This window comes from Hakea prostrata, chromosome 2 (assembly GCF_041222555.1).
Source record: "Hakea prostrata isolate BN-2017 chromosome 2, UWA_Hpros_2, whole genome shotgun sequence".
Taxonomy (NCBI): domain Eukaryota; kingdom Viridiplantae; phylum Streptophyta; class Magnoliopsida; order Proteales; family Proteaceae; genus Hakea; species Hakea prostrata.
Genome location: NC_142601.1, coordinates 42791380 through 42812845, shown reverse-complemented (window position 1 = coordinate 42812845; position 21466 = coordinate 42791380). Strand labels below are relative to the sequence as shown.

At 39.2% G+C, this 21466-nt stretch overlaps 1 protein-coding gene across 1 annotated transcript in view; it reads right to left on the bottom strand.

The window, feature by feature from the left end:
* EMB2247 (protein EMBRYO DEFECTIVE 2247) overlaps nucleotides 1-21466 on the bottom strand; it is a 122696-nt gene that overhangs the window by 59590 nt on the left and 41640 nt on the right. The window contains exons 6-14 of the mRNA XM_089144652.1: nucleotides 16388-16479; nucleotides 11351-11404; nucleotides 10984-11036; nucleotides 10791-10858; nucleotides 8418-8493; nucleotides 1881-1964; nucleotides 699-847; nucleotides 480-597; nucleotides 274-390 (exon numbers count right to left, since the gene is read on the bottom strand). Coding sequence (XP_089000778.1) covers nucleotides 274-390; nucleotides 480-597; nucleotides 699-847; nucleotides 1881-1964; nucleotides 8418-8493; nucleotides 10791-10858; nucleotides 10984-11036; nucleotides 11351-11404; nucleotides 16388-16479 — 811 coding nt within the window. The remainder of the gene's footprint in view (nucleotides 1-273; nucleotides 391-479; nucleotides 598-698; nucleotides 848-1880; nucleotides 1965-8417; nucleotides 8494-10790; nucleotides 10859-10983; nucleotides 11037-11350; nucleotides 11405-16387; nucleotides 16480-21466) is intronic.

Genomic DNA, 21466 nt, shown 5'->3' with positions numbered 1-21466 from the left:
AATGCAATTAACTATATGACCATAATATCATTTGGCAATAAATGCCATTAGAAGATTTAGCAATAATGTTGCATGAAAAAGTAAAGAACAATAGTCTGTAATACTGAATCAATCTCCATAGAGCATGGCTGGACAATTAATTCATTTCTCAAGGTAACAAACGGTTGGATACATTACCCAGTGAATCACATTACAAATAAGTTACGAAAAAAGAAAGAAAGATGAATAAGCCCAATAAATGCAATTAGAAATGGATTTTTCAGTTACAAGCACCTTCTCAAATCTTTCAGGCTGGATGGTCAACTTTCCTTCTTCAACAGCTTTGAGGGCCTTGTCAGCTAGGGGTTCCATGGTAACAAACCATTGCTTACTCACTAGTGGCTCTATTATCTGATGCAGCAGAAAAACCAGTATGAGCAACCAGCTTAAATTGTTTTTGAAAATTAGAAGAGCAAACATGAAACAGAACGTCATCACACTTCTCCACCGCGCTGAGATCTGGGAACTCGTAATGTGTGGGGCTCCTTTTTGACAGCCAGACCTGTTTCCTCAAGATCTGACCATAACTTTTTCCGAGCTTCAAATCGATCAAGACCACTAAAAATGAAAATCATCATAAGTAGTATTTCCAGATCAAAAGGATAAGCATTTATCCAATATAAACATGTCTTTAGGAAGCACACTTTCCATTACATTACCAGTATAGTCCAGCAACCTCATTTAGTGTCCCATCCTTGTTCATGACATTAAGGATTGGCAAGCCAAGTTTTCTAGCAAGAAGATAGTCATTGTGATCATGGCCAGGGCTTATCTTCAACACCCCAGTTCCAAACTCTTTATCAACATACTGCTCATTTATAGCAAATACAATGATGAGAAAAAAGAACCTGGTTAGAGAGAAAATCCAAGGATACATGCCAAAAGGGGTGGAAATATCATACTAGTAAATATTAAGATTATAATTATAAATAATCATTGACTTACAAATTCTGTAAATGGAAGTGAATTACACATAGAAACACCAATTCTAGTTCTAGGCATAAAAGTTTTGCCCATGGACCAACGTCGCAATTTTCTTTTCCATCAGGATATCAGGTAGTCCTGGTCTGCCTGCCCGGATATCTAGACCAGGGAAGGGGGACCAGCAACCCAGTCTTCAGGGAGGTGGCCAAGTTTGAGTGATACTCCAACTTTTGCTTGACATAGTTCCCTAGTTTGGGAAACCTACTATTCCAAGCTTTATAACTAGAACATTAGAAGATTCAAGAGGACTGGTTGACCTAGCAGTGTTTTAGAGAGAGAACCTGTTGAAACATTCTTGTTCACCTATGTATTTGGTTGTATCCTAGAGCTATATTGGAGTGCTTGAGAAACTCCATCTATCAGCATTAAGATGGGGACATACTGCACTGTGATACCCATTTACCTTTGTTGTCTGGTTTCTTACCTCCTCAAGTTCATCACTCAAAGCTTTACAAGATTGGCTTGGGAATGGAGACTTTAGCATGCTTCCAGACGTAACATTGGCATAGAAGGAGGTTTAGTAGACATACTAGGGCTGTGGATAGAGGCACAGGGTTGAATTACTCCGGGCGATTATAAATTCACCACACTGAAATTTTCAGTAACATCTTTTGATCCTATCAAGTTTGTCAGCTGGAAATATCATCTACTATTCCATGATTAATGCAGCACATAAATCAAGCAATCCATTTATCTGTGAACATGATCTAGCATGAATTTCATAACGACGATGAAACCAAACTTGATTGGAATGTTTCGAAGCATGTTATTCCTGATGGGGTAGATTGGCCATAGATCACATGTTTGCAAGAAATGGAGAACTGTATAACATATTTGGGAATGCAATGGGTTTTTACTTTGTCAGAAATAACAGGGACATGGCGGCCAAATGTCATGGGTACAATTGCCTGCCCTCCAACATACTTTGAATAACGATCATCCTGCATAACAGATATAAGATACCCATATATAAGTAAAATATCCATAAATTGACACAATTTAAATAGAAAACCTAAAGAGATCTTGAAAGTCAAAAAGGTGAATCAAAATTAACATCTGGCCAAATTTTAGCTACAAAAAAATACGGACTACAGACTGGCGAGGGGAGAATGTAAAAATGGTATTTATCAGTGCCTGCAGAGGGTTCAGTAGTCAGATGGAGAGTACAACTGGCAATGACTGCACCAGAGAAGCAGTGGCAAGAAAAAGGGTTCTATGCAGAAAAGCATAACTCTCTCATAAGACTTACAAAAGATGAGAAATTAAATAGATTCTCAGTTCATTCTGGATCAATGTTTTAATCCGGATAGTAGAGGATAAGCCAATGTCACTTATTAATAGGAATAAAACCCTGCATGCCTACAGCTACAAAATATTGTATGAAAAAAGTTGTGCAAACTACACAGTAAGGTTTCCAGCGGTAATGTATACTCTGTTAAGTGCCGAACTCTTTGTGATGAGAAGCCAAAAGGAAAAGTATTCTATCAAGCACAGCTGTTCAAGAGCTACTTCATCAGATACCTTGCTTCTCAGATAGAAATCCTTCTCATCATGGTTTAAAATTTTGTCAGACCCAAATATGTGAAATACCAAAATTTTGCAACATCAGTATATTTTTTTCCACAAGTTCCACGTTCTCATTTCAGGGAACATGTTTGAAATTTTGAACTGAAAAGACTGAACTTCTGACAATTACAACTCAGACTGACATGTCTGAAATTTCAACTGAAATAATGGACTTTGAGTCAAATATTACTGGTTCTGGGTTAAAACCCCCTGTTTCATCTTGAAACGCTTGGGAATTTGCAACAATTTTTTTCACTAGAACACCAGATTCTGTAACCAGACTTATAAAGTGAAGGAGGAGAAAGAAAAAGAGAAACCACATACAGTCAAGGAAACCATGCCTGTGATCATGGAGAGAGAAGTTGTACTATGGTTTCAATGGAGGCTGAGAAGTGTTAATGGCATCGCTTTATGACTTGAGAAGACAGGAAGTTTGTCCAATGCTATTTTCTGGGATGATATTGCATTTCTTTGTAACAGTCTTACGACTCTTAAACTTAAGAGTATGTGTCATGGAAGCATGGAACAAAATTCGAGCGATATTGTCGAAATATCGCTCGAAATGTCTCCAAAATTTGAAAACAAAACAAAATTAGTGGACAGGCATGAAAAGCATCCTGTATCGTGTCGTATCAACCGAGACACGATATTTCGACTCGATACCATATCGAGCCGAAACGATACATGCATATAGCCTATAAAGTGTCCATTTCTGATCCGTTTTTCGACATTTCGATGATTTCAGGCATTTCGAGCCCTATTGCCAGCGACATTTTGACCTCATTTTCAACTTTTTTTTTTATTTCTCTTGCTTTCATCCCTCTTTTCACCTAATTTCTACAACTCCATTTCATTCAAACACTAGATTTGCTCCTCCATTTGTGCATTTTCTCAAATCTTGCAAGGTGAGTAACCAAATTCCTCATTTTTTTATTTATGTTTTGTTTGTGCCTTAAATCATCTTACATTGCTTCCAAATTAACGTATGTTTACTTTAGAGTGTTGATCTATGAATTTGTAGTATCAAAATTAATTTTTTTATTCTTCCTATTTTTATTTTTTTTTCTGTTATTAAAAATTATTTAGTAAATTATGTATATTGCTAAAAATGTATATGTATAGTACATGTATGAGCTTCAAATTAATGTATGTGAAAGTTGAGACACCATATTGCTGTGATGGTGTTGAATTAATTTTTTTTCTGTTCATTATGTAATTTTACTGTATTTAATATATATTTAAATAATTAAAAATATTAAATATTAAAACAAAATTTAATTACTGTTGTAAATTTAAAAATAGGAGAGTATTAGAGGGAACCATGTATGCAATTTTTTGAGCATGTTGTGGATATTTTTAAGATAGTTAGTGTATTTTATATATTTTTAAATTATTTATACATTAAAAAATACTTATATGTATATACATATTATATTTAAAAATAGGAGGTTATTATTAGAAGCATGTATGTCATTTTTGGAGCATATTGTGGAGCTTTTCAAGATACTTAGTGTGTATTTCTTGTATCAGGCACTCTCTTTCAAAGATGTCAGACATAGCTTGGAAACATGGGAGGCCACTAACAGCTGATAAAAGGATGAGCGAGTGTAATTACTGCAAGAAACAAATAGGAGGAGGTAGGGCCACTAGACTGAAGGTGCATCTAGCTGGTGGAAACAGGGATGTAGAAGGGTGCCCAAAGGTGCCTGTAAAGGTCAAGAGGGCAATGGCCTCATATATTAGTGGGGGAAAGCAAAAGAGGAAAGATAAGAGAACACAGAGGGAGGAGTTCGAAGATGCATGCTTAGATGACCTTCCAGATCCCGAAGATTATGGTCTAGATGAGCCAGGAGAGTATGGATGTGACCTTGATCTAGAGGCCGATCAGATCAAGAGGGCGATGATGATGAGTAGGGAGCAACAGAGGGTCGATGACATGAGGAGGCAACAGAGGGGTCTGGGTTGTGGGTCCTCTAGAGAGCCAGTAGGTATGGGAGGCACAGGCGGCTCCCAAGTCCCTATAAGGAGGACTCAGAGTGTGAGGCAAGAGGTTCCTATCCCTCAGGCCCCTACAAGGGGTTGAGCTTCATCAGCACATCTACAGATCCGGATCTTGAGATTCTTCGCAATGATCTGGCCCTATTTGCGAGGCCTGAGCATAAACATAGAAAGTTGAAGCACTTATGGGGGTAGTGTGAAGGAAAAAGTGAGGATGGCTTTCTCCAAATGGGCTTATTACCATAGTATTCCAGCATATACAGCCCAAGGGACCTACTATAGAGATATGATTGAGGAGATAGGCAAGGTTGGGAGTGGTGTACAGGGCCCCACTCCATATGAGATACATAATGTCTATTTTCCTAAGCATAAAGAGGACTTAAATGAGTATATTAAGGAATTAAAGCCCATATGGACTCATTATGGAGTGACTATGATGGCTAATGGTTGGACTGGTCCCACTAGACAATCCATCATCAATTTCATGCTGAATTGTGATGGCAGGATAGTGTTCTTCAAGTCAGTAGATGTATCCGGTGATTAGAAGGATGCAAAATATATTTATAAATTATTAAAACAAGTGGTAAAGGAGGTTGGAGTGGAAAATGTGGTCCAAATTGTGATTGATAATGGCTCCAACTACAAGAAAGCTGGGTTGAAGATGCAGGAGAACTCTAGGTATCTAAACATATAGTATTAATTTTCATTTTCAAATACATATATTTATATTATATGTACACTTTATAACTTTGTACTGAACTATTGATGCCTTGATGGATGGACAGATATAAGCTCTTTTGGACTCCATGTGCTACTCACTGCATCGACTTAATGTTGAAGGACATCGGAAAGGTCAAGCTTGTGAAGAAGATTGTGGAGCAAGCCCGACAAGTTAGCACATTCGTCTATAACCACACATATGCATTAAGGATGATGAGGGACAAGTGTCAGGGTGAGTTAGTGAGGCCAGGCATAACCAAATTTGCTACTAATTGGATAGCACTGCAGAGCTTTAAGAGTAGGAAGACTGGCCTTAGGAGCATGTTTGCACCAGAGAGTCATTTAGCTGGGAGGGTTCTTCATCCACGGGAGGAAGGAGAGCACAGTTGACTATACTCGATGAGACTTTCTGGCATAATGTGGGGATAGTGGTGAAGATGCTTGAGCCTTGGAGCATGTGTTGAGGATGGTAGATCAGCAGAGAAAACCTACTCTACCACACATATTTGATGCAGTAGAGAGGATGAAACAGCAAGTTGATTAGGTCCACCCACACAGCAACAAGAGAGTCCTCGAAATCATCGAACTTAGATGGCAATCTATGTTGCAACATCCACTAGATAAGGCTGGTGAGTTGTTTAGTCTAGTATTTAATTTAATTTAATTTTCATTATGTTATCACACTATTAAGCATTAACTATTCCCTTTTATAACATACTTTTTCTTACATAGCATACTATTTAAATCCCAAGTACCATTACAAGGACAATCTTGGGATGAGGCAAGATTTAACGGATGCCATCCAAATTGTAGTGGAGAAGTTGGAACCGGATCCATCTAAACAAGCAGTCATCCTTATGGAGGTGAGTGATTTGAATCATTTGATATTCACAATTCATAGTTTTATACTCGGTCATTAACCTAGTAACTAGTTTAGTTTTTTCTCTTTATATATTAGATAAAGGCATTTAGGGATGCCACTGGGAGCTTCGGTCGTTCCGTGGCTATACAGGGATGGGAATCTTCCCCTGGGGGTAAGTTCATTCATTTATTTCATTATGTATTTAATTATTATATTCTATCTTTAATTTAGTTATTTAAGTATTAAAATGATTTGAAGTCTATGTTTGTTGCAGCTGAGTGGTGGTTGCAATTTGGACATGACTCACCCGACTTGAGTGTGACTGCAAGCAAAGTGCTCTCCCAGACATGTTCTGCAATTTGTTGTGAGCGAAACTGGAGCACCTTCAGCCTCACTCACTCGAAGAGGCGAAAGCGATTGGGTGTGAAGCGTCTAGAGGACCTTGTCTACATACACTATAATAAGAGACTGATAGAGGATCATATTAGACAAGGGATGGACAGGGAGAGTAATAATATCAAGTTGGCCGACATATTTGAGATGGATGATGATGATAACCTTGTAGTTGACTGGATTAGGGACAGTGGAGAGCCATTGCTAGATGAGGAGGGAAGTCGTCCCAATAGACAGATTGCAGAGGAGATGGGGCTGATGTGGAGGACTTCATGGCCCAAGAGGGGAGTGCACATGCAGCACCCACCTGTCCCTTCGTGCCACACCCTAATGCATCCACCCAGAGTGAGGATTTGATTGTCTGGTCTGACACTAAGGATGAGGTGACTCAGGCCTCCGGCGATGACAACGATGGTGGTGATGATGACGATGGCAGTGATGATGGAGGGGATGAGGAGGGTGTTGGACCTCATGATCAGGATTCAGCTGATCCTAGGGACAGACCACCACCACCACCAGCAATATGTGAGAGTCAAGGGAGGGGAGGACGACCACCAAGATTCACAGGAGAGAGTCAATTCACCCACACGACACAGGATTTAGACCATACTGGAACTGCATCTCGAGGCCAAAATGTTTCCTCTACATATTCGAGGAAGGAGAAGGGGATACAGCACGGCTATAGCACAGAGGACACGCCATAATATGGATCCTACCGTCTGGCTGATGCCGAGAGCTTGGTGGGATCTATGAGACCGATGAGCATTGATGATTCTAGAGACTCCACCTCCAAAGGATCCAGATGGCATAGGCCTGCAGAGTCCTCATATGATACTGCTGTGGAGGGTATTGGTTCTACTGGGTCGACTTATGGTTATAAACCATATGGTGTCCCTCCTGGCTATCAGATTCAGGGTCAAGCCAATCAGCCAATAGTGGAGCCTTATGGTTATGGAGCTTATGGTGTCCCTCCCACTGTCACCTATCGGAGTCAGCCACTGGGACCTTATTGTCAGTATGGATCTGATCCTTCTGCTGACAACCAGGGTGCTCCTTCATTTGTTGAGTAGATCTTCCACTCTATTCCACATCCAGTTCCTTATTTGGAGATTCACAACTTCCCACCGTCAGGAAATCTTATGCATGTGGATGAGGCCATGTTCAGAGCTGCAGTTGCTAACTACGTAGAGAACTATATGGGGCGAACATCATGAGACTTGTATTGTCATTTGTATGAGGTGCAGACGGAAAAGGGAGACATTGAATAGAATAGACTTGTAATAGTAACATATTAAGTTACTAACATTCTCGCTTCTTCTCATATGTAGTGTATACTTGGATGTTACATTTTCAATGACTTTTTTAGTAAACTAGTAGTTCTATAGTATTTATAATGCTTGAAATAGGTATTATGCAAGAATCCAAATCATTTGAGCCCATATGAGGCCCAAAATTGAGGTTACAAGTGTGCAGAAAAAAGTGTCCAATTTCGGTTGAAATTCCCATTTCGACCAAAATTTGTTCCTTGCGTGGAAGTTATATAAGCCCTTTGATTGAGAGTCAAAGTCGTTGTAGAACAAATTGTACCATCATTTCATCTTATCAACAACTAGTTAATAAATAAAGAAATAAAATCTTCATGGGGATCTTTTAAACCCATAACTTTAAGCAGAGTAAGACCAGCAACCTTCTAGTACAATGCCTAGAGGTGATTGTCCAACTAACTGGGGGGGGGGGATTAGAAGTACAATAGAGGAGACAAAAAGCACATTAAGAATCTAACTAAAAGAATATCAGAAACAGTTTGTGCTCTCTTATGTTCAACTAATGATCGCAGACAAGAAAATGAAATCACCTCAGGGTTCACTGCAATAGCTGTATCACCAAATAGGGTTTCCGGGCGTGTTGTAGCAATTGTCACATAATCACTCCTTCAACATCGAGGCAAAAGATATAGATCTATATGAATAAGCAAGCAGTATTGTACAACCACCAAATAATGATTAAAATCAAACATGTTTTCTGAAATGCATGACAATCCAGACTCTTGTTCCTTTCCTTTTACTACAAATGAAAGGAGACTAATCCCTGCTTGTCCAATGTATAAACAATATTATCTGAATCTTAAATACTGGTTTAGTGCATCCAGTTTTAAAATATACTCGAATCACCAGTGACCGTATGAAACTAGTGCATCATCAATTAGTTACATACTCGTGAAGAAGAGTATCAGACCATCAGGTACTACATTACAACCTACTGCATGAGAAGCAACTGAAATAAATACAGGAAATTTGCATAACTTTTCAGCAACAATGACATATCAGGTTATTTTGTTGCTTGGAGAAGAGAACAAGTTAACTTTTCAATGAACTCATCACAAGTAGGCAAAGATGGTTTGGGGGCACCTTACAGCTTTGAAAGAAGAGAGGGAAACCATCAGCACAAATTGTTATCGTCTTATTATGTCATGCCTAATCAACTCATCACAAAGTCCTACATAGATTAGATTGACCACATAAATGGTTCCTTCCCAACTAAGACTACCTAAAAGAATCTGGCTAAACTAGGCAAGGCGAACATCCACCGAAGAGCTGGAAAGTCAATATTTAATGGAAAAACAAAATACTTGTTTGCCACAGGTTCTGGGTACCAGATTGGTGCAGTTCTGAACGGCAGGTTGGCAGCAGGAAGAATCACAATGCTATCAGCGGGTGATCAGAAAAAATAGGGCAGTCAATGATGAATCAGATCTCCAAACACTTGTCCCATCGACTGCATCACTTTAGGTACAGAGGCTCATCAAACCATTCAAATTCAGATCTTTGTTTCCTTCTCATATGAAAAAATATAGCCAATCAAGCTGTGGGACCTGCTTTAGCAGGGTTTTTCCTTAATTAAAATTGATCGGTAGACTGGATCAGGACTCGTAAGTGCATATTCTGTTATTTTCTGCTTTATGATTATATTGTTGAGTTAAAACACCTCTAAGTCAGTCATCTACTGGAAAAGCTTTTACTTCTGGGTTTTTGTATGTATCTCTACTTCTAGAAAATTCTCAGAAGCAAGAGTTTCCTGCGCAACTCATGTGAGAGGATGTAGTAAGTCCAAGCCAGGCCATTGCTCAGAGAACCCTTGTCCTTTTATTTCATATATACGTGGCTGGCTAAGTTTAGGGATCCCTAAATGGCTAATAACTGGGAAGTACAGACGTGTTACAATTAGTTTTGGTTTAAATTTATTTAATTATTATTTCCTTTGCATAACAAAGTCATTTTTTTGGTTCAATATAGCTTGTATAGACCAACAGCATACCAAATAATTTATTAGATGAAGAATCTTTGGCTGCGACCTTGGTTGGTGGATTTTGGACTTGCATCTGACGATTCAGGCGTGGACTGCTTGTTGTAGTAGGTTCCTGTCACAGAACCAGCACATTAATCAGGTAGATTCCTGATTATTATTACCTCTTTCATATTTTCACTAGTCTCCAATTGATTACAGGTCAGATCTGAACTTTTCTGTATCTGCACATGCTAATTTTCTCACATTTTTCTTAATCTTGATCTGCTATATTGAATTGTCTTCCGCCAGTTAGTTCCTGCCCAATTAATCCTTACTTTTCCTTTTCTGAATTCTTATTTATAGTATAGTTTCAGATCCAAATTTAGTTTCAATCAATCTCAAGAATCCTACTGCAGCTCAGCATTTCAAATACTGGCTTGGTTGATCCAATTTCTGCTTCTGTTGAAGGAATCATAATACCATTCAGTCATAATATGAGTCAAACTGTCAAACAGGTTATCTGTCTTAGTCCTTGGAGATATTTAGTTTAGCATTGTTTTTAGTGGCTACAAACAAGTTGATACTGAGAGGAACTGTCACATGCCCCGGTTGGATGTCAGTAATATGGGCCCCAACAAGCCTTTGAAAACTGGTGTCGTGACACGTTATGTTAGGAATTGACAGGTTGTACACCTTGAAATTTTCATTTATGTTAAATCAAGAATCAAGATACCAGTTCTAGCACTGGTTTCAACCAGCCAGAAACAGAGAGATGGCCGAAATGGGTTGAAAACATGTTGACACCATGGATTTTGAGGGGATAAACTTCATCATGTGATAAGCTGATTAAAAGTTAAAAACTAGTCGAAACTTGTCAAAACTATACATAATATAATGAAAAAGTATATGAACTGATTTATAAATATCACAAAGATAGAATTACCTCGAACCACCAGCAATGCGATACTTAATGTAATATAAAGTACCAGGCTCTTCAGAATATTCTACTTCCTATGCACCAAAAGAAAATGAAAGAGGCCATAGAACAAGATTTTTTTATTTAAAAAAATAAAAATAAAAATAAAAACGTCTATGCACTATGCAGCCATAATGATGCAGATATCCACAAAACATACCAGGTCAGAAACTGCAGTCTGAAGACTTGGAGACCAGTTGACCATATAAGACCCTGAAGGAAAAATCTAGTTATTAGGCATTTCTCATACAATAGGGATCACAAACAGTGTGGTGCAACATGAACTTGGTGCTAACGGCTGAGGCTGGTAGCAAAAGGTTAGGCCAAGATGCTTTTGCATCATTTTGCTGGTTTTTTTTGAGGCGAAACATGAAAAGGGCCTAAAGAAACCTCGACGTGTGCAGTCTCATGACTCTCATTTATCATCTGAATAGCTCCAAAATAAAGGCCCTCAAGTAGTGCATTCACATATTAGGCTTTTCTCGATTGCAAAATGATAAGTCAGTCCAAAATATTTAAATGCATACCTTGATAAATAAGGCCTTTGTCATGAAGCCTAATGAAGGCCTCTACCACAGCTCCTGCAATAATTAGACAACTGATTTCAGACCACCAAAATTGTATAGTCAATAAAGTTACAGCCAACATTTTAAAGAACTCCATGCCAAAGTTTCCACTACAGATAGTTTCAGGGGGCAAAACTTTTTCCTTCCCCCATTATGAATAAGCTTTTCAACAAGGAAAAGAAACAAAAAATATTACATTTGTTATAACACAATATGTAGACAAATTCTTGGGCCTCAAATAGAAAAAAATCACATAAGCTATGTGCAGTGGAGATAAGATTTTAAAATGCGTGTGCAGAAAAACCAGGCGGGATAAAGTAAGAGATGCTGTAGTATATCAGACTTGGGAGATACCCTGATCAATAAAAAGCTCAGAGAGTCATTTGAAGTGTTATGGCCACGTACAATGGAGGCCTAGGGATGCACCTCTGAGGAAGCAATGTGATTCTCACTGAAGGAGGTCAAAGAGGTAGGGACAGGCCTAGAATGACCATAGGAGAAGTTGTCACAAAGGACATGCATATTCCACATCTAGTACCAAGTATGACCTCGAATAGAGCCTACTAAAGGGTATGGATCCATGTGGTAGTTGAGATTCCATAGACTTGTTGGCTTCTGACTCTTTCCTGATACTTTCATCTATCTTCTTGTTTTCCATCTTTCAATTGTCATATGTATGTATTTTATTTTTCATCTTACTTCCTCTCCTATTTCCTCTCTGTATGTAGACCTCAACTTTTTTGTATGTTTTGCCATTTAGATCCATTTAACCAACCCCATTAAGTTAGGATAGAGCAGAGTTTGTCATTGCTGGTGTGTTGTTGTTGTTGTTCGAGTGCCTATAATATGGTCTCAAAAGTCAAAAGAATCCGGTCCATGATGCACATAAGTGGCCAGACCCATTGGTCATAGGACAAACCAGCCTTTACTGGGCCAGCCCATGTGGACTCAGTGTTTCTGGCTCACTCAACTCCTAATTCTGGAGGTATAATAGCGCAGGCTACAAATTATCTTTTGGTTATATCTTCCATACATTTTTTTAAGTCTTTATGTACTCACACTTCATTTCATGTTTAGCTTTCTAAGGCAACAAGCCTTAATTTTTATTTTAAGAGGCCTCTACTTCTTCCCTTTAACTTAATTTCTATTTTCTGCTATCAAAAATTTTGACATTAAATGTAGCAGGGGATCTCAGATTCTCCAACAACTTCCCCCTCTCCCCCCACCCCAAAAAAATAAATAAATAAATGAAAAAGTTTTCTTGCTGTGGCAAAGAGATAAGGTGAGAGAATACAGGGAGATAACCTAGAATGAAAGTCTTCCCATACTACCGAGTTTATTTCTTTGGCCATCCAAAACCTAACCAAGACCGCTGCTGAAGATGTTATTTTCCAACTGGAATATAAATCAAGTTGTAACAAGTTACTGGGTATGAAAGTTCTCTTAGTGAAACCTTTAAAAGACCTTACATCACTCAAGACAACCATCAGTAGCCGCCCAAGTTTTGGGGGTCAGATCCCCTCAGTAGGAGCCCCACACAATGGGAGATGGAGCGTATTCTGAGGTCAGGCGTATGAAACCAGAATTCTCCCAATTAACAATTAAATCTGTAACATCCATGCCTAGATAGTTAAATTATTTATTTTATAAGAACTAAGAAGTAAAATAATATGAAGCCAATTGGTCTGAACTAAATCTAATTCGAGAGAGGTTAAGGTTCAAACTCCCTATGGTTTCATTTAATTTATTTTAAGTGCATTTTAGTGCTCATTTAAAATAAGAAATAAAATATAGATAGAGAGTAATACAAAATAAAAGAAAAGAAAATACAGGAGGAGAATTCGAGGGTGAGAGAGAAGAGAGACTGAGTTCAACAAGATTTTGGGAAAAAAGAGAGAGTTATCAAAGGGAGGGGAAACCTAGGAGAAGAGAAATGAAGAAAGAGAAGGGGGGGGGGGGAAGCAGAATAGAAGAAAAATCCTGCGATTGAGAAAAGTCACTGCCCAACCTGGTAAGTACGTGATTCTTTTCTTCTAATTTTATTATTTCGAATCAGGTAAAACTAGAATCAGTTGTGATTCTTCTTGTCAAAGTGGGTACACCCTAATTGATGATTGTTTCCTAGTCTCTTGGAAAAATGGTTGACCATCAATAAACTTGATAAGACTTTGAAGGGACCACAGGATGGTATTAGGTTGATCCTGAATGACACTAGGAAAGACTATGAGATAAATTATTTTCCTTGTCATCATTCTACCAACCATTTAAAGTAACAAAGACAACATACCATATCCTGATTAGGTTAGGGTTTAACATTTTTCCAGGTGTGGACTGATTCTGTGAAATCATGGGAGAATGCGTGCATCTCCAAATCCACATGGAATTCAGATTTAAAATTTTGTGGACATGTAGAAGACTTATAGAGCAAGGTCTACACCAAGTTTGAGACCTTTCTGACCTTGTTTAGCAGGGCAATGAAATACCACAAGTTAAGACAAATGGACTGGAATCACATTCCAAACCCAGGTTTTCTAATATCCATATCTGGAGATCGATAAGGCATATTAATCTGAAAATTTTAAGGCCTGTTTAACATTAAGTCTATATGCTGTAATATGTCAGTCAAACATAATCAAAATCATTGAGTATAGATTCTGGAGTCATCTTTCCACTATGTACAGAGATGGAATGATTTTGGGCACCATTCTTTAGGAGATCTGGGACCCAAGCTAGGAGTAAACTTTGACTCTGCTCATTTTGAGATGTTAGTTTTAGAGGCCTAGTTTTTTTAAATTATATTTAGACTACACTGAGTTTGGGATCTATTAATCTTACATTTTATGGTTTCAGAATGCAGAATTGGGCAGATTCTGTGAACTAAAATTGTGAATCGATTTCTAACACAAAGTGTGGAGACTAGGTCCTGTGCTTTTAGGGTGTTATCTCAGGCCTAAGAGTGTTTTTTGTATACTTGATGATGTTCTAGTTGGTCCAAAGACCTTTGATTGTGTGGTCATATCAGAAGCTTGAAACCTAACACACATCAAACATCGTTCAGGTGAGTGGGATTTGTTTTGTTGTTTGATGTTTTTATCTGTTTATACACATCATGCATCATTGGTCTTCTTTTGATCATTTTGCATTGGGTTATAGGAAATTTTACTGATTATGTGATGAGGTGGATGGTGATGGTGACGCGATGTCATGATACATTTGGATATACGTGGGATAGGATATTTTGATTTTTTGCTTCACCTATTGCATTGGTGCATGAAATATGTGACACACGTATGAGTGTGATAGGTCATGACATAGTGAGAGCTCTGCGCATATGGTTGGGTAAACATACCTAATACTACGACCCTTGCCAACAGCAGTTTAGGTGTCTGAAAATCCTATAAACAGGTAGAGCTAAGATGATTATTGCCAAGCTACAGCCCAAAAGTATGATGTTGAGATATAAAAGAAACAGGCAGCCCAGCATAAGGATTTCCCAGTGAAGGGCAACAAAACAAGATTATCAAGGGTTCACAGGCAGTAAGTCAAGATTGCTTCCAGGACATTTATTTTTTATTTCCCTACCATTATTGCACTATAGAGGCCAGACGTCTACTAATCTATCATAATAACACTAAACCAATTGAGACTTGGAGATGGTTTGCTAAGTTTTAATTTTCTAATAAATTGAGCATGCATTATCATTGACTATATGCATTTTATTTTAATTTTATGATCTTCTTACGTACTCACTTTAATCTGTCCTGCATTTTAGAAGAGCAACGTTGCATCATATTTTTGCCTTTTCCCCTCACTAAGCTTGTATTGGAAAGCTTATCCCTTGTGAATGCTTCTTTAAATACTATGACAGGTCATATTCCAGCATTGGAAGAATACACTTGGTTAGTGTAGGAGACAGAACCACATGATGCTTCTTGCATGAGCATCAATTGTGCTTCTGGGTATTGGAGCTTTTCTTCAAGATTTGTTATTTTAAATTATTTGGTTGCTTGTCGCCATATAACGGCGTTTTTGGATGTAATAAGACAAATAGGTGCAGTCCAATAATTAAATCTAGGAGAACCTTAATCATTTGAATTAATATAGTTTAATTATACTTCTGCTGCTCATGATTCTCTTTATGCCATTATTATTGAGATCTATGGTGTGCATGTGAGATGCTGCCTTTAACTACGTGATTGTGGATTGTTTGGTGTGCTGGTGTGGAGTAACATCCGTGCCCTAAACTTATGTAGTTCAGGTGGGGCGTGAAAAAAAAAATCAAAAAATTAAATAACTAAGAATTGGACCAATAATTCTGCCGAGATTTTGAGGGTTGAATCCATCCATTATACCTTCATTCGACAGCAAGAATAGCACTCACTATTCCATATTCATGTGGTTCTTGGGATCAGTTTATTTTCAGGTTCTTAAACCCTAGTTTTGCTTGCAAGGGATGTTATATTGGTGTTGTTAACTGTCCTCTTTGGTGGTGGTTATACACTAAGTATTAGGATATCAGATTTATTTTAAACAATTGTTGCCTCTGTCTATTACATATTCATATACTATTGTCAAGTCTGAAACCAGCTCCAGATCTGAGTTGTCTGTGATCCTATTTGGGGTTGGGTTACTTGAGACCAAGCTTTACGTTAGGACAGAAAGAGGGAATAATGAAACCTGACAAATATGGAGAAAGATAAGATAAGCCAGAGATCACATCAAGTACAATGAGTATAAATCGTTAAAAAATAATAACAATAAGAAGAAGAAAAGTTGCAGATAAGAAATGATACACTGTCAGTCATTCCAACTTCCATGAAATCATTCATCCAAAAAAACTTCCATGAAATCAAATGATTCAAATCGAACCGTCTCATTAACATTTCTGAATGTTTTATAAAACTTTCGATAGGAACATTGCATAGATGCTCTTTAAAAGTCAGACTGGAACTTTATTAACCAGTTAAAGAAGACCAGACAGATAGAAAAGTGTCATACGACTAAGCTGTTCGTCAAGGGTGAAATGTTCCCTGGTCCAATCACAAGATGCTCCAAGTCTGCGGATCTGATTTGTAATGGTTCCACCATACCTGAAATGAAGTAGCAGATAAAGTCCACAAGACCAAATTGACAAGAAATTATTTACTGGTGCAACCTAAATGACAGAATCAACATCAGTCCACTAACTCTGGATGCAAAACAGGTTCCAGATTGGGAATGCAAAGACAGCAACGTTCAACAGTTCAAGGAGACATGATTTTGACAAAAAATTACATAATTCAGCTTCGACCTAGCCAAAGAAAGAACCATGATCGAACCTTGAGGCTCATGAGAATTCGAGAATGTTTTGAGTGTGTTTACAATCGAAGGGTTTCATTATGTTTATAAGGTCAAAAATAGGGTTACTTAGAAGTATCAAAACCTAATATGGTCATTTGGGCCTCAAAACCCTCAGCTAAAACTTTCAGATTTCAAACAAATTTTGCAGATTCACAAAACTTTTCCATTTCAAGCATAATCAAAACCAGGTTCAGAACAAAAACTTGGGAACATTCAACTGTCTATATCAATGACAAACTCGCAAAAAAAGTGTTATCTACTTGGCATTGTATGCTATATGATTATCATATAGACCACGGATAGATAAAGATGTGGAAGACATCCGAATTCTGAGTACAACTGAGACTTTCAAGTGCAGTGTGATGACAATGGGTTCTGAATACCGGTACGGCAGAACCCAGCTCCCACAGAAGAAACTTGGTTTATTGTCATTGGAGGTGACTAATAGTCCTATTTTAACTGTAGGCAGAGGGATGTGATCAATAACGGGTTAAAGGGATTGCTTTTAGGGGTCTGGATTCCATTTTCACCTTCTTTCTTCAGCGATTGTTGGGGTCTGCTCACTTCTGTTGTCTTCCAATTTTGTCCTTTCTTCTAATAATGTTTCTGCTGCTCTACCCTTCTCCACTCCAACAAATACAAATGCTAGAACACCAGTCCAATCCTTAGATACTTCATCACCTCATTGGAAAATTTCTTGTTCGTGCGTGTACGCCTCTCAAAATCAATCTCACAAATTAAATAAAAATATTTGACTTCCATATACCAATTCAGAAGTTTTCAAGTTATCAAAATGCATAAAAAATCTTACTTCTCCACCAATAGCTTCTAGGAAAGGGACAACTGCCTTCCAAATTCAATAGCACTCTGATAAGAACCCACGAATCGAATGCAAAATTAATATTATTTAATAGATAGGATAATGAAGAACAATGATAAACTGGTTACAATGGTGCCAGTCACCTCCACAGCACATTGCTGCCCTTCAGCCTACAGCTGCCCAAACACTCACATAAATAATCCTTCCCTCCCCATAACATCTTACCCCTATTTATAACCCCTAATCAACCCTAATTCTCTTTCTCTCCTCAATGTAGCATAATACCATGATCCTAGGGCCCAATCATTAATTCATTACCAGCCCCTTTAAAATCACCTTGCCCTCAAGGTGATGGAAAATTAGAAACTTGGACTTTACTTATTTGCCGCACAACCATGCCAGCTTAGTATCTTTAAGAATAATCCTCCGTGGAATCCAACTGATGCAGTAACCACAGAAGTCCAAGCAGTACATATGAATGAAAGCCGCAAAATCTTCAGCAGATGGACAGAACGCACTAGGAGTAACCACTGAAACTCAGTTCATATGAAACCCATAACTTTAGCAACACCTGCTGCCCTGAGTTTCACATTAAAATAGGAGTTGAGGATTGTTAGCAAACTGGCAACCCCAATCGCCATATTGTCATGAACAACCACTTCACAGAAAATATGTTCCCTGGTTTCATACTTCCTCACATACTCCGCAGAAATGTGGAGGAGCAAGAATTTATCCTTAAGGAAATAGTCAGGTGCCGGATGTAAATCAGTGCATGCCGATTGTCCCGTCGCTAATATGGATGTAAAAGAATAATTGTTATGCGTGTTCAGGCAACCCAACACTGCAACACATACCAATGTGCATCATTAAGACAAGGTGATGTGATCACCCAAATTTTCTTTACAGGTCCGAAATCTGAGTTCCGCTCAACCACCTCAAGGAATGCTCGATTTCCATTGAGGGCAAGACCACAACCAAGTCCACCAAAAATCAAACGGCAAAGAGAAGCCGAAGCACAACAGTCGTCGCCGTTTGGAAGCTGTCCGCCACTACAGTCGGCTTCTGGTATCGCTGACTTCCGTCATTGAAGCAAAACGAAGAAGAGGTGGCACATTTATATTATAGCGGGTTTTAGTAAAGGATCTCCAGCAGGGAACGATGCTCCTTCTTATGCCCGTTTGCCAACATCCAGAGAACCCGCCTTCTGCTATCTTCCACTCCGAAGTTTAGGATTGAGTTTCTGATTTGGTTGGTGATTCTGAGTTGCCCTATTTGAATCAGCAGCTTGGACGGGCTGTTGGATCGGGCAAGGTTGGAAAGTCAGGAAGGAAGGGAAGGTTAGGAAGAACAATGCGAAGGGCATTCACTTGCCATTGAAGATGAAGATATGCTTGCAGTTCGAAGTGTAGAATAGGGATTCAGCCACAAGAGATTAGTTTTCCTTTTGTCTCCAATGGCTACCTGGCCCCGTGCCCCAAATGAAGAAATCAAGGACTACTACAAAGGCTTCAAAAGACAGTGGCTTTGTTTAGATGACCCTTCTCTGTATTTCTTTGTATATATAAATAACTATTTTGTCTTTCCTCATACAAATGCTCCAATACGGGTTGTGCCTCATCGGTCTCCTCCCTAAGGCATTGGTGGTGGGCAGCCCAGTTGCTCGAGTCTGTATTCAATCTACGATTGCCCTCATCGCAACCCCTCAGGTTACCCATCTCCCTAGGTCACCAGTATAGGTTGAAGGCACAGGAAGAGTCAGAGGTTTCAAGCAAAGATAGGCGCATACAAGCAAGCAAGGGGAGTATGGTACTCGCCACAGGTGGGAATGCAGCTCGCCACAAGAATAGACTACGCTACAATGAAAATGGCCGTCTTTGTATGCTCGTCTTAGGATTTCATTGCTCGCCTTTTGAGACTATAGCAAGCAAGCCTTCTCGTCTCACCGATATCGATAACTATATTCATTCTATTCCAAACCCTCTTCCGGCTTATTTATTAGGGTGAGTAGAAAAATAGCTTGACTCGGTCCAAAGTCCCGAGGAGAGGTTGTTGTCATGCTCTGCTCTTTCTTATGTGACAATTCTTCTCCTCTATTTTCTTCCTTTCTTCTTTAATTGAGCCGATAACTAATAAGTGTCCACTAAGTACAACAACAACAGTCATATAGATAGCCCCCCTAGGGGTTCGAGAGAAGGAGAGGCGGGAGGAAATTTGTTCTGTTTCTTTTTGTTCATGCTTCTATATGTGGAAAATGACTCTATATTCATGGCCTTTCACTCTATTGATACCATTCGAAATGGTCATTGTTTCATTCTCGTATAGGTAAGGCAATAGGGAGACCAAAAAGAGAAACTAGAACGTCAACAGCAAAAGGAATAGGCCTTACCTCCGTCGCTTACCTCTACCTACTAATCTCCTGTCCGCCAGCCAGAACTGACCTTCAAAATCTAGTCACTCGCCTTCACTTCTATCTCTTTCTTTAATTGTTCTAGCAATTGGTTAAGTGTCAATAAAGAAAGTCAAGTTGGGATAGGAGAGTGGGATGTTCAAGTGGGCAAATGTGCCGGAGCAAAGGCATGCCAAGCCATGTAGTGAGGTGCCGCCATACGACGGGTTCGGTTCAAGGGTGCGGCTAGCGTGGACGATTGCAGTGGCGGGACATCTCTTTCGTTTGTAAATCCATTGAGTCCTGTAGCTCGCAGCTTTCTAACCTTCGGAGAGGCTTGTTTCGAGAAGCAGAGAAGGGACTACGGGCTTTCTTGAGTGCTTGGTCTGATCCTGTTTGCTTGCCTATTCATCTTCCTATGGCTACAAAGTAATCCAAATCGTTTGTGTGGCTTGAAAGCACCGCAAGCCACCTTGTTTTTTGCAATGAATGGAATCAATAGATCGACGGCACAGTAGAGTGATTATGACTGAAACTCCTGCTTGATCTGTTTTGAGGCCCCCAGCTTTGGGTAGGTATAGGCCTCTCTAGAAGGTTGTGGGTTGGAGGAGAAAGGGGAGTATCTTGAAGGGTCTTCCCTTCTTGCCTCTCACCCGAGAGTCAATCATTCCACTCATTAACCTACTCTAACGGAATACAGAAAGGACAGCTAACAGCAACAACGGTAATGGGCAAGAGAGAGCGGGAAGCAGGGTTTCCACTACAGAACTATCTGGCCGGTAGATGTTTTTGAAACATTAATAGAACAGGAAGAGGAGTCAGCTTAGAAGAAAGAAAATAAAAAGGAATGACCACCATCATAATGATTCGATCTTTTATAAGGTATCTTTTGAAACGACTGATTCTTAGTATCACCGTACTTGTTCTTACTCGTATTCTTTTTGAATGTGACTGGGGCTTTTCTTTGGAAGCGGCGTTCTTTGCTCCATTTCAACACCACTTAGTGGATTTTTTTCTTTCAACAAGGAAGGTTGTACAGGGCCGCCGACGCAACATCAGTGCCTCATTGAGTCCTTCCCGTTGCTACCCTGAAGCAGCGTTAGATGGAGATGGGTACCATCAAAAGAAGTAAATAAAATACAAGCCAGCAAGAAGCAAGGTGCTGATGTCGAGCGGAATTGAGAGGTTGAATTTGATCACTGGTGCGAAAGCTACATCTTGACCGGAGATTTTGTTCGGTAGAGCGAAAAGAAGCGCTATTCGAGGTGAAATCCTTATTGATTAGAGGCTCTTCGGTTGGCGCAATTTCATGGGCCGCTTCAATCTTTTGCCACCCGTGAGAGCCGTCGTTGGATGGTGTTCGAGGGCTTGGCCTCTGCCTCCTTCAGTTGTGTGCTCTGGTGCAAAAGACAAGTAGAGGGACTGAAGGTAGAAGAAAGAGGAACAGTATTGTTCCGGAAATGCCCCTGTTCATGGTGTATGGCTAATGGGCTATTTGGTTTTTGGACCCTTATTCACTTGGGTACTAAAG